General features: G+C 41.5%; 1 protein-coding gene across 1 annotated transcript in view; it reads left to right on the plus strand.

Annotated features, from left to right (window-relative positions):
• CSTF3 (cleavage stimulation factor subunit 3) overlaps positions 1-12,388 on the plus strand; it is a 73,473-nt gene that overhangs the window by 59,303 nt on the left and 1,782 nt on the right. Inside the window, exons 11-19 of the mRNA XM_004585421.3 lie at positions 1,403-1,512; positions 1,877-1,993; positions 3,243-3,317; positions 4,336-4,479; positions 5,418-5,520; positions 7,970-8,039; positions 8,851-9,046; positions 11,150-11,303; positions 12,225-12,319. Of these exons, the coding sequence (XP_004585478.2) occupies positions 1,403-1,512; positions 1,877-1,993; positions 3,243-3,317; positions 4,336-4,479; positions 5,418-5,520; positions 7,970-8,039; positions 8,851-9,046; positions 11,150-11,303; positions 12,225-12,319 (1,064 nt within the window). The remainder of the gene's footprint in view (positions 1-1,402; positions 1,513-1,876; positions 1,994-3,242; positions 3,318-4,335; positions 4,480-5,417; positions 5,521-7,969; positions 8,040-8,850; positions 9,047-11,149; positions 11,304-12,224; positions 12,320-12,388) is intronic.

Below are 12,388 nucleotides of genomic sequence, written 5' to 3' on the forward strand. Positions count from 1 at the left end.
TCCGCACTGCTTCCCATACCTGTTACCAGGACCTGGATCAATGGACTTGAACTAGTGCTCCAATATGTGATACTATTGCTACCTGTGGCAGCTCATCCCACTGTGTCACAGTGCCAGCCGCTTTTTCTTTATATCCCTGTATATAATCATTTTAGGGATCAGCTGAGGATTTGAAGACCTTTGTGCCCAAATTTTCAAAAGCTGATCTCTCCTTTTGGAGGTCAAGTTCCATCTGCACCTTCAACCAAGAACTCTTGGTTACTTCAAGCCAGTGAGAAGGCAGCATTTGATTGAGTTCCCGTTATCCCAGCACTGCCCAGATGTGGATGTGCTGTATTTAAGGGGCTGGGGTGGAGGAAGCCTTGTAAGAGTGGATCTAACCCAGTGTGGTCCTCTTTTCAGTCTCTGATCTTTTCCTGGCTTTGGTCACTTCACAGTATACCTGGTAGTCATTGCCTTTTGTCTTTATTTCAGTTTGCAGTTTTTTCAGGAGCCTTTCTCTTACACACTGCCGTGGATGGACCACAGTTTAGAACTTGGTTGAATTCTTCACTATTGTCTTGTTCTGTCACCCATAAGCCTTTGTAAATACTATTGCCTTTGGTTATGTCATTTTTTTAAAAAATTATTATTTATATGGGGCAGGGGACGGTGCTGTCTCGGGCAACTGAGAAAGGTTATTTCCAGGGTTCCAGTTTGTATACATTAAGCAAAGCATTAGTTCAAACATAGTTCAGCTTAGTCGTTGGTTATAATGATCAGGTTTGATATATAACTCGTGTCAGAGTATTCTAGGAGAGCTACCAAGACACCAGGATCAAAACACCATTAGTGTGAGATATTGGTAAGAAGCACTACTTTGATTTAGGATAATTGGCTAACTAGAGCACGGATGTTCACCAAGTATCAGGGGAGTGTGGAAGCGCGTCCAAGCACTCTCTGGGGGGAAGAGTGCACTCTTTGGGGGGAGGCCCTCCGCCTCCTCTGTCCTGGAGCCTCTTCTCAACAGGACCCCCTAGGCCTCCACTGGCCCAGCTATCCTGTTGGATGTACTCCAAATGTGCAAATGTGCTGTGCTACAACGCCAGCACCTCACGCTACTTTTATATTTGCATCCTTGGTATCTATCTTCCCTACATATTAAAGACTTCTTGAATCTGTAGTCTTGCTCATTTAGTTAAGATAGTGTTGGTCTAAATAAATATTAATTTATTACATGATGAGTAGACCAGAAATCACTAAAGCTTCTGTCTCATGATTTTAAAAAATAATATTGATGATGAATTTTATGATTCATTATTATGGATGCTAATCTAGCTTAATAACCTAGCTATGGTGATTCTACTGCTAGTTATAAATGGTAATATTTCACTGAATCTTATTTGTGAATGTCTTCCCTTAGTTATGTTTGCTTATGAACAGTGCCTGCTTGTGCTGGGCCATCACCCTGATATTTGGTATGAAGCTGCCCAGTATCTTGAACAGTCAAGTAAACTGCTTGCAGAGAAGGGGGTGAGTATTCCTTTTCAAAAATACACTTGTGTTTTCGTGGTTATGTGAGAATATGATTTTGGTAATAAAGTGTAAATGTTGAAATTTTAATCTTATGTCAGTCTAAATCTTAGTGTTAAGTCACATACTTAGACCGCCTCAGCAGAATTAGAAGACAGGGATTATGACAGGGATGAATCACTTAGAGCACCTGCATGACTCTTCTGTAAATTAAAATAGAGACAAAGTTTTTTTGGCATCTAGAAATGCTTAAGTGTATATGTGGGAGTACATGTTTTTATATGTAAATATATATAAGGACAGATTCACTTTGTTCTCTTTACTATATCAGATATATTGAGGATGAATTTTTATTTTCTTGTAGGATATGAATAATGCCAAATTATTTAGTGACGAAGCTGCTAATATATATGAAAGAGCCATAAGCACTTTATTAAAGAAGAACATGCTTCTATATTTTGCATATGCAGATTATGAGGAGGTGAGTAAGAATGTTTAGAACTTTCTTATAGTTCAAATTATTTTTTGTAAAATGTTTCCCATGCATTATTTGAGGCATACCGTTTTTAAAAAAATAATTAATTTGAAAAGCAGAAAGAATGAAGTCTCCATTCCTTGGTTTATTCCCTCAACATCTAACAACAGCTAAGGTTAGACCAAGTCAAATTTAGGAGCCAGAAATTCCATCCAAGGCTTCCATGTAGGTGTTAGGAACTAAAGTACCTTAGACAGGGCCTGTGTGACAGTGCAGCAAGCTAAACTTCCACCTGCGGCACCAGCATCCCATATAGTCACCTGTTCAAGTCCTGGCTGTTCCACTTCTCATCCAGCTTCCTGCTTATGCCCTGGGAAATCAGTGGAGGTTGGCTTAGGTCCTTGGGTCCCTGAATCCACATGGGAGACCCAGAGGAGACTCCCAGCTGCTGGCTTTGAACCAACCCAACCATGGCCATTGCAGCCATTTCAAGAGTGGGTGAACACAATGGATAGAAGATCCTTCTCTGTCTCTCCTCTCTAATAAAAACATAAACAAGTCTTAAAGTACCTAGGTCAGGCCCAGCACAACAGGTTGACTGGCTGCTGCTCCGTCTCCAAGCACTGGCACCCCATATGTCTGCTACTTCATGTCCCAGTTGTTCCACTTCCCATCCAGCTCCCTGCTTTAGTCTGGGAAAGCAGCAGAGGATGCCACAAATCCATCACAGGCCTGAACTTTTTTCTGGCTGCTTCCTTGCCAGGCATACTGCTTTTGCTAGACAGAGATGATACAAAATAATCCTTTTTTTAAGAAAGATTTCAAATAAAGATTCTTTATTTGAAAATCAGAGTTACAGAGAGGGGAGGGAGGAGAAAGAATGAGATCTTATATCCATCCATTGGTTCACTCCTTGGATGGCCACTGTGGTAGGAACTGAATTGAAGTCAGGAGCCTGGAACTTCCTCCAGGTCTCCCACATAGATAGCAGGGGCCAAATCACCTGGACTGTATTCCACTACTTTTCCCAGGCCACTGGCAGAAAGCTGGGTCAGGAGTGAAGCAGTTGGGACACAAACCCACACCCATGTGCAATGCCTGCATTGCAGACAGTGGCTTTACCCACAACATCAGCCCTAATAATTCATTTTTATACTCAGCTTGTATTTACTCAAAGCATATGTCATTGTGGCTGGGGCAGTAGAGCCTTGTTTATGAGTATATATTTATATTTACTTTTTTCCCACCACCTTAGAGTCGCATGAAGTATGAAAAAGTTCACAGTATATATAACAGACTTCTGGCAATTGAGGATATTGACCCAACCTTGGTAAGCAAACTTATAGAGCTCTGATGTGACAAAATAATTATAAAGTTACATTCATAAAATTGTTTTTGTTGTATATCTTTGAGACTTGACAAATAACATCAAATCATGAGTCCACCATCACAATCAAGATACAATGCCCCTTTTCCCTGTATGACTTGGTTCAGGCAGCCCATGCATCTGCTGTAAGCACTGACATTATTGAGATACTTTCTCTACCACTCTTGTGATCATGGCTACAACTCACTTTATCCCACATCATTGTTGCTTAATATTTCATTTTCAGTAAGTATCGGCAGGAAAAACCAAAATCCTGGGAGGAGATTGAGAAACTCTCTCTGTCCTGAATCCCACTACAGAGGAGTGGTTTTCACATTCCTGAGTTTCTGAAAGTGCAGAGGAGCCCTCCAAGGAGCCAGGAAATGGACCGGGGCTTCAGACCACAGCCTCAGATGAACTACAGCTGTTCTTTAGATTTTTGTTTGTTGTATTGAGATGCCATTGTTGTAATTACTCTCATTTATTATTCATCATTTTTAAATTCATGTAAAAAATATATTCAGTCAAAATATTGCTATATCTCAAATACATAAGCAATATTAAAAAGAAAAAAAGAAAGAAATATTGCTGTAGTCTATGCCTGGAGCTACATCCAGCACTACAATGACAAACCAGCTAAAATTGCTTTTCTTGAGGATCTCATTCAGCCAGCCAGCCATTAAAATTGCATATCCTAGGATTAAATCATGATGGTTGTACAACCTTGTGATTATTTAAAAACCACTGAATTATGTACTTCAAAGGGAAAATGTGTATGTGAATTACATATCAAAAATATTAATTTGCATGTATATAGAATACTTGGTAAGGTTAGCTTGTGAATTTAACCAGTGTGTTAACTACAATCCTACTTTAGTATTTCTTGGCTACTTATACAGGAAACATTAGTATAATAATTAAATTAGCTTGTTTTAAATGCTACAAGGATCACAATCTATACATTGTGAATTTTTTCACATAGGTATACATTCAATATATGAAATTTGCACGAAGAGCAGAAGGTATCAAATCTGGAAGAATGATATTTAAAAAAGCAAGAGAAGATACCAGAACTCGCCACCATGTCTATGTTACAGCTGCCCTCATGGAATATTACTGTAGTAAGGTAAAAAGTGAAGTCCGGATGTGAAGATGAAACAGTTGCCTTCTTTCAAGATGCATTAATTAAAAGAGAAGTAGCCTGGGTCGGTTCTGCAGTGCAGTGGGTAAAGCTGCAGCTCATGAGGCAGGTAGTTCCTGCAAGTACTGCCTGTCTGCTTCCCATCCAGCTCCCTGCTAATGCACCTGGGAGGCAACAGAGGATGGCCCAAGTCCCAAGGCCCTGCCACCCTTGGGGGAGACCTGATGTAGACCTTGGCTTCCACCTGTCTCAGACCTGGCTTCTGGGGAGTAATCCAGCAAATAGCAAATGTTTTCCTCTCTCTAAGTTGCTGCGACTTTCAAATAAGTGGAAATAAATCTTTATAGCATAATGAAGTAAGCTGCTGCCTGCAGTACTGGCATCTCATACAGATGCCAGTTTGAATCCTGGCTGTTCTACCTCCAATCCAGTTCCCTGCTAATGAGCCTGGGAAAACAATGGAGAACAGCCACCTGCCTGGGAGACCAGGAGGAAGTTCCTTGCTTTGGCCTCACTCAGCTCTAGCTGTTGAGACCATCTGGAGAGTGAACCAGCCAATGGATGATCTCTTTGTGTCTCTCTCTCTCTCTGTAACTCTGCTTTTGAAACAAAGAAAAAATCTTTAATAAGTCTATTAAAAAAATCTTGATTTCTGTCATCCCACATTGATTGCTCATTTCATGAAGGAAGTCTGCCTAAAGTTACAGGGTCATCATGCACATTTCCAACTGCCTGCTGGTTTATGTCTTATTAGCACCCTATTCTGAAACTACCTGAAACAGTTTTTCGCTCAGCAGTTTTTAGTTAACATGACTCTAATTTCATGTATCTTGTCTTACTTAGGTATCATAGTTTTGAATATTCTTTTGAGTGTCTTGTCTCATTTGATGGATGTCAGTGCCTTTTATTTTATTTACTTTTAGGACAAATCTGTTGCCTTTAAGATTTTTGAGTTGGGGCTAAAGAAATATGGGGACATTCCAGAGTATGTCCTGGCCTATATTGACTATCTCTCTCACCTCAATGGTAAGTTGATTGAGGAATTTGTAATGGTTACTTAATGTTAAACCACGTGAAATTATGTAGATTGTTTTTATGCTTCCTGAACGTATTATAATTCTGACATCACATCTGAATCAGGCATTTGGGAGGCACTGAAGTAACTGTGGCCAGTGAAGCATGTCTCTATGATTCTTGAAGAGTAGGAGATGCCTTTTGATTTGCAGGATTGTCTGCTCAGGAAAAGGCTGTAGAGCCAGAGGAACACAGAACTGTCTGTAGTTCATCTCTGATGACTCAAAACTCAAAGTAGTAAAGCACTTTGAGGCCACTGGGGAAGAGAACTGAAAAAATACGCTGTTTATTAGCATCTTTATTTTTATTTCTATTCTGTTACTGAGTTTCCACTTTGTACCAAGCACTGTGATAGGTAATTCATATTTATATATACCTCATTTAGTCTAGTGACTTATAGCCCAGAATATACGATTTCTTAACAAAAAAAATCTAGAGAAATAATCTAAAATAAATATGTAAGATTATGTCATAAAAGTGATGTTAAAATTAGATGGAACAAGTATTTACTGATAACTAATATTTCAATAATGTAATAACTTTCTGTATACCTGAATAGCATAAAAGGATAAAACTTATATAAATATGATTTTGTGTTTCAGTTTAGTGATTCTGCACAATGGAAAAAGACAACTTCAAAAAGTGAGACAGGGGTCATTTAATCAATCAATTTTTTCGTGTAAAATCAGTGTTCCTCATCAGCTTATTTTGCTTTATTATTAGTAGTATGTATAATATTTGTATTATTTCTAAAGCGAGAATTATCTGATGTCAATATTACTCTCTTTCAAAATCAGTATCTTAGTTCACTTATCTTTCTTTGCATGAAATATTTACTCACTACCTTCTGGTTGCTAAGAACGGGGATATAAGAGCAAAAAGGCCCATTGGTGCTTTCCTGGGGAATCCAGTGTGTGATGTACCTGCCTTGTTACAGTCTAGTCTTGACGTCTTAATCTTAGATGTCAGTTTTCTCCTCTGCAGAAAGTTCAGCAGAGAACTCCCACCAGGGGACTGGCTGAGGTTCAGCATGTCTGGATTGTACATGAAATGTCAGCTGTGATGTCTGTGGTGATCACAGTCACGTGAGACACAGTAGAACGAAGCACTTGAGAAGCAGAGAAGACAGCCGAGTTTCAGTTCTAGAGCTGTGCAGTACACTTACGGTGGCCTCCACGCCAAGGAGTACCTGAGATGTGGGCACGCTGAAAGGATAAATGGCATATCTGTAGTATACACACCAGATTTTTTTCAGTTAGTACCCTAAAAGAATGGGAAGTGTTAGTTTTTCATATTATGTAATAATTTGCATATTTAATGTATTTGCATATTTGCGTTAAATAAGTTTGCTTGTTTTCACCTTTTAAAAATATGGCTACCAGAAAATTCAAGTTACACATACAGCTTGTGTTGCATTTCTGCTGGAACAGCACTGTTCTAGCGGCTGTCGCCGAGAAGAGCAGGAGAGCTGGGTGTGGAAAGATGTGCAGCGATTAGCTGGGTCAAGAAAGAGGGGGCGGCACTATTCTGGCAGAAACACAGCCCGTGACAAGCCAGCAGTGTGGAAGCTCCCTGGAACGGGAGAAAGTCTGGCTGGAGCAAAGCTGGAGATAAGGAAAAATGATGAAATAATGTTCCACGGGTATTTTTTTTTTTAAGTACAATGTGTTACATTGAAGGTAGAAGTCATAAATATGATATTCAATAAATGAAATCTTTTTATTTCGTATGTGGACACATAATAAGTTAGACAGCTATCCTGAGGTAAAACCAATCATTCAAGTTACTTCATCTTTCTGAACCTCATGTTTTCTCATCTGTAAATCAGATGATAGTTGACTTTTGCATAGCATCTTTGTGTGGACGGAGTAAAATAATGTTTGTGAAAACTGGAGTACTTCAAAAGTGTATGGACACGGAATTAGAAAAGCTTATTTTCAAAATACTATCAACAAAGAGTTTATTTTGGGAAAATGCATTTGTGCCGCTAACAGGGACCGCGGGGGCGGCAAGCAGGTGACGGTGGCCCACGTACGTGGGGCCCTGCCATCCACATGGGAGAGTGAGTGCCAGCCTGCCGGCTTCAGCCTGGTCCAGTCTGGCCATTGCAGACATGTAGAGAGCAAACCAGGGGACGGAAGGTTGAGCTTTTCTCTGTACTTCTCAAATAAGTAAAAAAGAAAAAAAAATTGGTGCTAAAACTTTTGAAATCTACACATTTTTTTCATAACATGTATTTTCCATGAAGTTTCGGAAGACCCCTCATGCATGGATTTCTAACTTTTTTTTGCAGCAAAATAAGCTTTTAAATTTCGTTTTCCCACAAACTTTGAAGTACCCTTTGCACATTGTTGAAGTGTAAGACAAATTGTAATATTTAAAATCTTTTTAAACTTCCTAGAGGACAATAACACCCGAGTTTTGTTTGAACGCGTTTTAACATCGGGAAGCCTTCCTCCCGAGAAGTCTGGGTAAGTCAGGGGCGGAACTCGCTGCTTGGCTCCGCCGGCAGCTTAGGCACCTGATGCCGTCAGGGAGGGTGAACGCTCTAGGGTTTAAGTTGTGGGAGAAATCTCCTCAAGTTCTGGTTTTTTAAAACCCATAATATTTCCATACCTGTTTGTTTTTTTCAGCATAGTGACTAGAATTGAGAAATCTTTTCCAGTTTATTAGTGCATATTATGTCTTTGTTTTTTCACAGAAATTGATGTGATCATTTAGAGAGTTCTAAAATTCTTACCCCCCTTAGTCAAAAATGAAGACGTTTTACATATTAAAGATTTGCTTTAGGGAACAAGCTAAGTGTGGCTTAACAAATAAGAGGCCCCATTCCAACTCTGAAGTACCAGGGTTGGATTCCTGGCCAATTCTGGGAGGCAGCTTCCTGCCAGCGTGGGCCTGGGAGGCAGCAGTGACGCGTCGGTAATTGGGCTCTGGTCACGCTCGTGGGAGACACGGCTTGAATTTCTGACTCTCGGCTTCGGCCAGGTATAGCCCAGCTGTCCGTGGCAGGCATTTGGGGAGCGAACCAACTTAGGAGAGCTCTTTTTTTTTAACCTCTCAAAAAATGAAAAATAATACAAACATGCCAAAATATTAACAATTAGATCTAGGTAATGGTATAGCGTTAATGAATGCTATCTGTTTCTGGGTAGTTTAGAAAGCTTTGTAATAAATACTTTTTTATAATTCAGAAAAAAGAGGAAGGGAACGTAATGCTTAATGGACTTCCTGCTCTAAACCCAAAATAAGTAGGAATTGGTTCTAATTCTTTCATTACAGAGAAATCTGGGCCCGGTTTCTCGCTTTTGAAAGTAACATTGGTGATCTAGCGAGTATACTCAAAGTGGAGAAAAGACGATTTACAGCCTTCAAAGAAGAGTACGAAGGCAAAGAAACGGCTTTACTGGTAGATAGATACAAGTTCATGGATTTATATCCTTGTTCTGCAAGTGAACTCAAAGCCCTGGGTTACAAGGTACGTACATGCAATCACTGTGGGAGTAGTGTTCTTCCTTTTCCAGGGTTTTAGAAGACAGAGTTCATGGGTAACCTTGCTTCTAAATTCTGAAATATATAATAATCTAGCTTTGGTACAGATCTGCAAAAAAAAGAACAAAATCAATGGTTTCCGCCTGTTTTATTAAAATGCTAAGTATCAAAAGCGGCTGAAAGAGATAAGAATTAAAATTAACTTTAAATACTTTGATTCTGTCCCTGATCATATGGAAAAAAGAAAAACAAAAGAACATCTATTATCATTTTACAGCTTTGATTTCTTTTGTTGTTCTAATAGCTTTCACCCAATTGATAGACTTGACAGCTGTAAGCCAACGGCACTTCCTGCTGCGTGTTTGGTGACGTGTGAGGGAGTCAGGTTCCAGTGTCGGGGGCGTCCTTACACACTGCGCCTTCAACAGCTCCTGGGACTGCTCATCTCCTGGGCACGGAGCTCTCCCACGCAGACTGCCAGATCACGAGGAAGCCTGCCTGGCCAAGGGAAAATGAGTCATGTTTAAGCAGCCCAGAAGTAATTTTGCCGGGGAAACCATTATTCTGTCATCTCTGGATCCTTGTGTGCCGTGAGAATAAAGACCACAGTAGAAATGTAAAGGGAAGCTGTGGGGACAGGACTTGAAGGTCCTCCTGCAGTGCCCCTCCCCACCGTTCTTGTCCTCACTGCCTTCCTCGGGTCTGGCTCGCTCTGCCTCTGAACCAAACCAACAACTGCAGTGGAGCTGCCGACATTCTTTGTTAATGGCACTTGCAGTCCTGTGCCAGTTCCAAATTCCGACTTTTTTTTTCGATCATTAATTCACAACTTTAAATGTTTTTATTGAACTATGAATTTATAGTGATAAAAAGAATAACACAATAGTCGAACCTTGTAAAATATGGTTAGTACAAGTTGTTGGGAATTTCCTAGAAATGTAGACAGTTCTATTAAAAAAAATATGGATTTTAAGGTTCATTTTTCAAATAAAAGCAAATTCTCAGATTCCTATTTTGAACCAAGGAATAACAAATCAAAAATGAGTAGTTAACGCTTCGTTTTGTTCTCAGTGAACTAAATTAAAACTACTTTGTGGAAATGGTACAAAAGGCCATTTCAACTTTTCTAAGGTGAAATGGAAATTTAGTTCAAGAAAAGCAGATTTTACTGTTTCCAAGCAGATCTAGTTATTGCAAATGAATTTTCCACGTTGTATTTGTTTCTGCTGTTCTGTTGGGGAATGTGTGCTGGCGAGTGAGCAAGGAAAGCATTTCCAGTGTGCACTCACTCTATCCGGATTGTCTTATGCACTAGTAGTTGTCACCAGTTGAGCAAATTTGGTGAAATTAAGCGCATCTGTTGGAGAGGGGTTTCCTTCTGCTCCGAGAGGCAAAGCCAGTGTACCCTTGTTGGGCACCAGTCCGTTTTATAACATGGAGGTGTTGCTGTGTCTCATCAGAGAGCTAAAATTGCCTCAAAAAACAGAAGTTGCACAAACAGTGGTCCCCCTGTTAAAAACACGTTGGGAATAATTTTTCATTTCATTAGCAAAATCTTAGTAAATAACTAGTATGAATGACAAATTTTATTCTTTGTAAAGGAGGACCTTGCTTAATCCACCTTTTGTACTTAGAAATGGATAGAAATTCAGCTATACTAGATGGGACAGATCAAAAGTCTTTAAATTTCCCCCGCCCCAGATGACCCTTCCCTTGAGGCCAGGCTTGCAGCTGACCACCCAGAGCTGGTGTGGGTCCTCCGGCCGACCGCCCAGAGCTGGTGTGGGTCCTCCGGCCGACCGCCCAGAGCTGGTGTGGGTCCTCCGGCCGACCGCCCAGAGCTGGTGTGGGTCCTCCAGCTGACCGCCCAGAGCTGGTGTGGGTCCTCCAGCTGACCTCCAGGCCCCAGAATCTGGCAGTTCCTTCCCACGGTGGGGAGGTACACAGCACCACGTCAGACAGCTTTCCCAGTTCCTAGTTGTTACCCTTTTAACCTGGTTCTTCACGTCCTCGCCTCAAGCTTGTAGAACTGCACAAGTGTACTCTGTCCCTTTGCCGGGTTTAGGATTGTTCTGTTCTGCATTTTCAGGATGTTTCCCGGGCTAAGCTAGCAGCTATAATTCCAGACCCAGTTGTAGCTCCTTCTATAGTGCCTGTCCTGAAAGATGAAGTGGACAGAAAACCAGAATACCCTAAGCCAGACACTCAGCAGATGATCCCGTTCCAGCCGCGGCACTTGGCACGTAAGCCATGACTTGAGATCAGTACTGAGAGCTCGGGTGGTGCTTGATTTAAATCCAAGGTATGGGGGGAAAGTCACATGGCCTTTCCTTTGATAACTCTGGACCTAGCCTCACTGTGACAAGTGACTTAGCAGGTAGCTTTGAACCAGCTGAACTAAGACTGTTCTGGAAAAGAATTTTAAAATCCTTGGTGATCCAGATTCCAGCATTTCCACTTTTTGGAAATGCTGCTACATGCAGACTACCCGAACAGCTGGAAACTTACCTCAGCAGTTACCTGGGAGTATTCAATGGGTAACAGCCCCTCTAGATGTATTTTGAACAAGGACTTTATGATTAAACATGTTGTTAATTTTTTTTTTTTTTTTAATGAGACATGGAGACAGAGTTCCCACCTGCTTGTTCATTCTCCACATGTCTGTAATGGCTGGGCCTGAGGTGAGCCAGGCCAGGGCAGTAAGCCAAGATCTCAATCCAGGTCTCCCATGTGTGTGGCAGCGTCACCACCCGCTGCCTGCCAGGGCGCACGGCTGCAGGCAGCTGGACGTAAGAATAAAGCCAGTACAGGGACCAGGCCCCTCACGCAGGCTGCAGGTGTCCCAGCCACTGGTTTTTAGCACCTTGCCAAAGGCCTGTCCCTAAATGACTGGCAACAGGTCTGCTCAGGAAATGACCTGTGGGGCTAATAGTCTTTAACTGGGCTGTCTTACACAAAGTTGTCTACTGGGCCCCCTAGTGGAGTGGGAAAGCTTTTCCTGTTTTACCTGTGTGAATTTGGTCAAGCGTGTACAACACTGAGCACTGTGAAATGTCCAGAGCAAAGCAAGAGAGCCAGAGGGAAACCCCATGAACAAATTACCTCAGTTGTTCACTGGCCCAGAGCTCTTGCACCTCACTGCCTCTCCCTTCTCTCTCCCCCAGCTCCCGGCTTGCACCCCGTCCCTGGCGGAGTGTTCCCCGTGCCCCCAGCAGCCGTCGTGCTCATGAAGCTTCTCCCTCCGCCCATCTGTTTCCAGGTGTGTTCACTTTCCACTGTAGATGCCCTCCAGGGGTTATGGGCATTGTGTGCCTTTTCTGCTGAATTG

Source organism: Ochotona princeps, chromosome 4 (assembly GCF_030435755.1).
Source record: "Ochotona princeps isolate mOchPri1 chromosome 4, mOchPri1.hap1, whole genome shotgun sequence".
Taxonomy (NCBI): Eukaryota; Metazoa; Chordata; class Mammalia; order Lagomorpha; family Ochotonidae; genus Ochotona; species Ochotona princeps.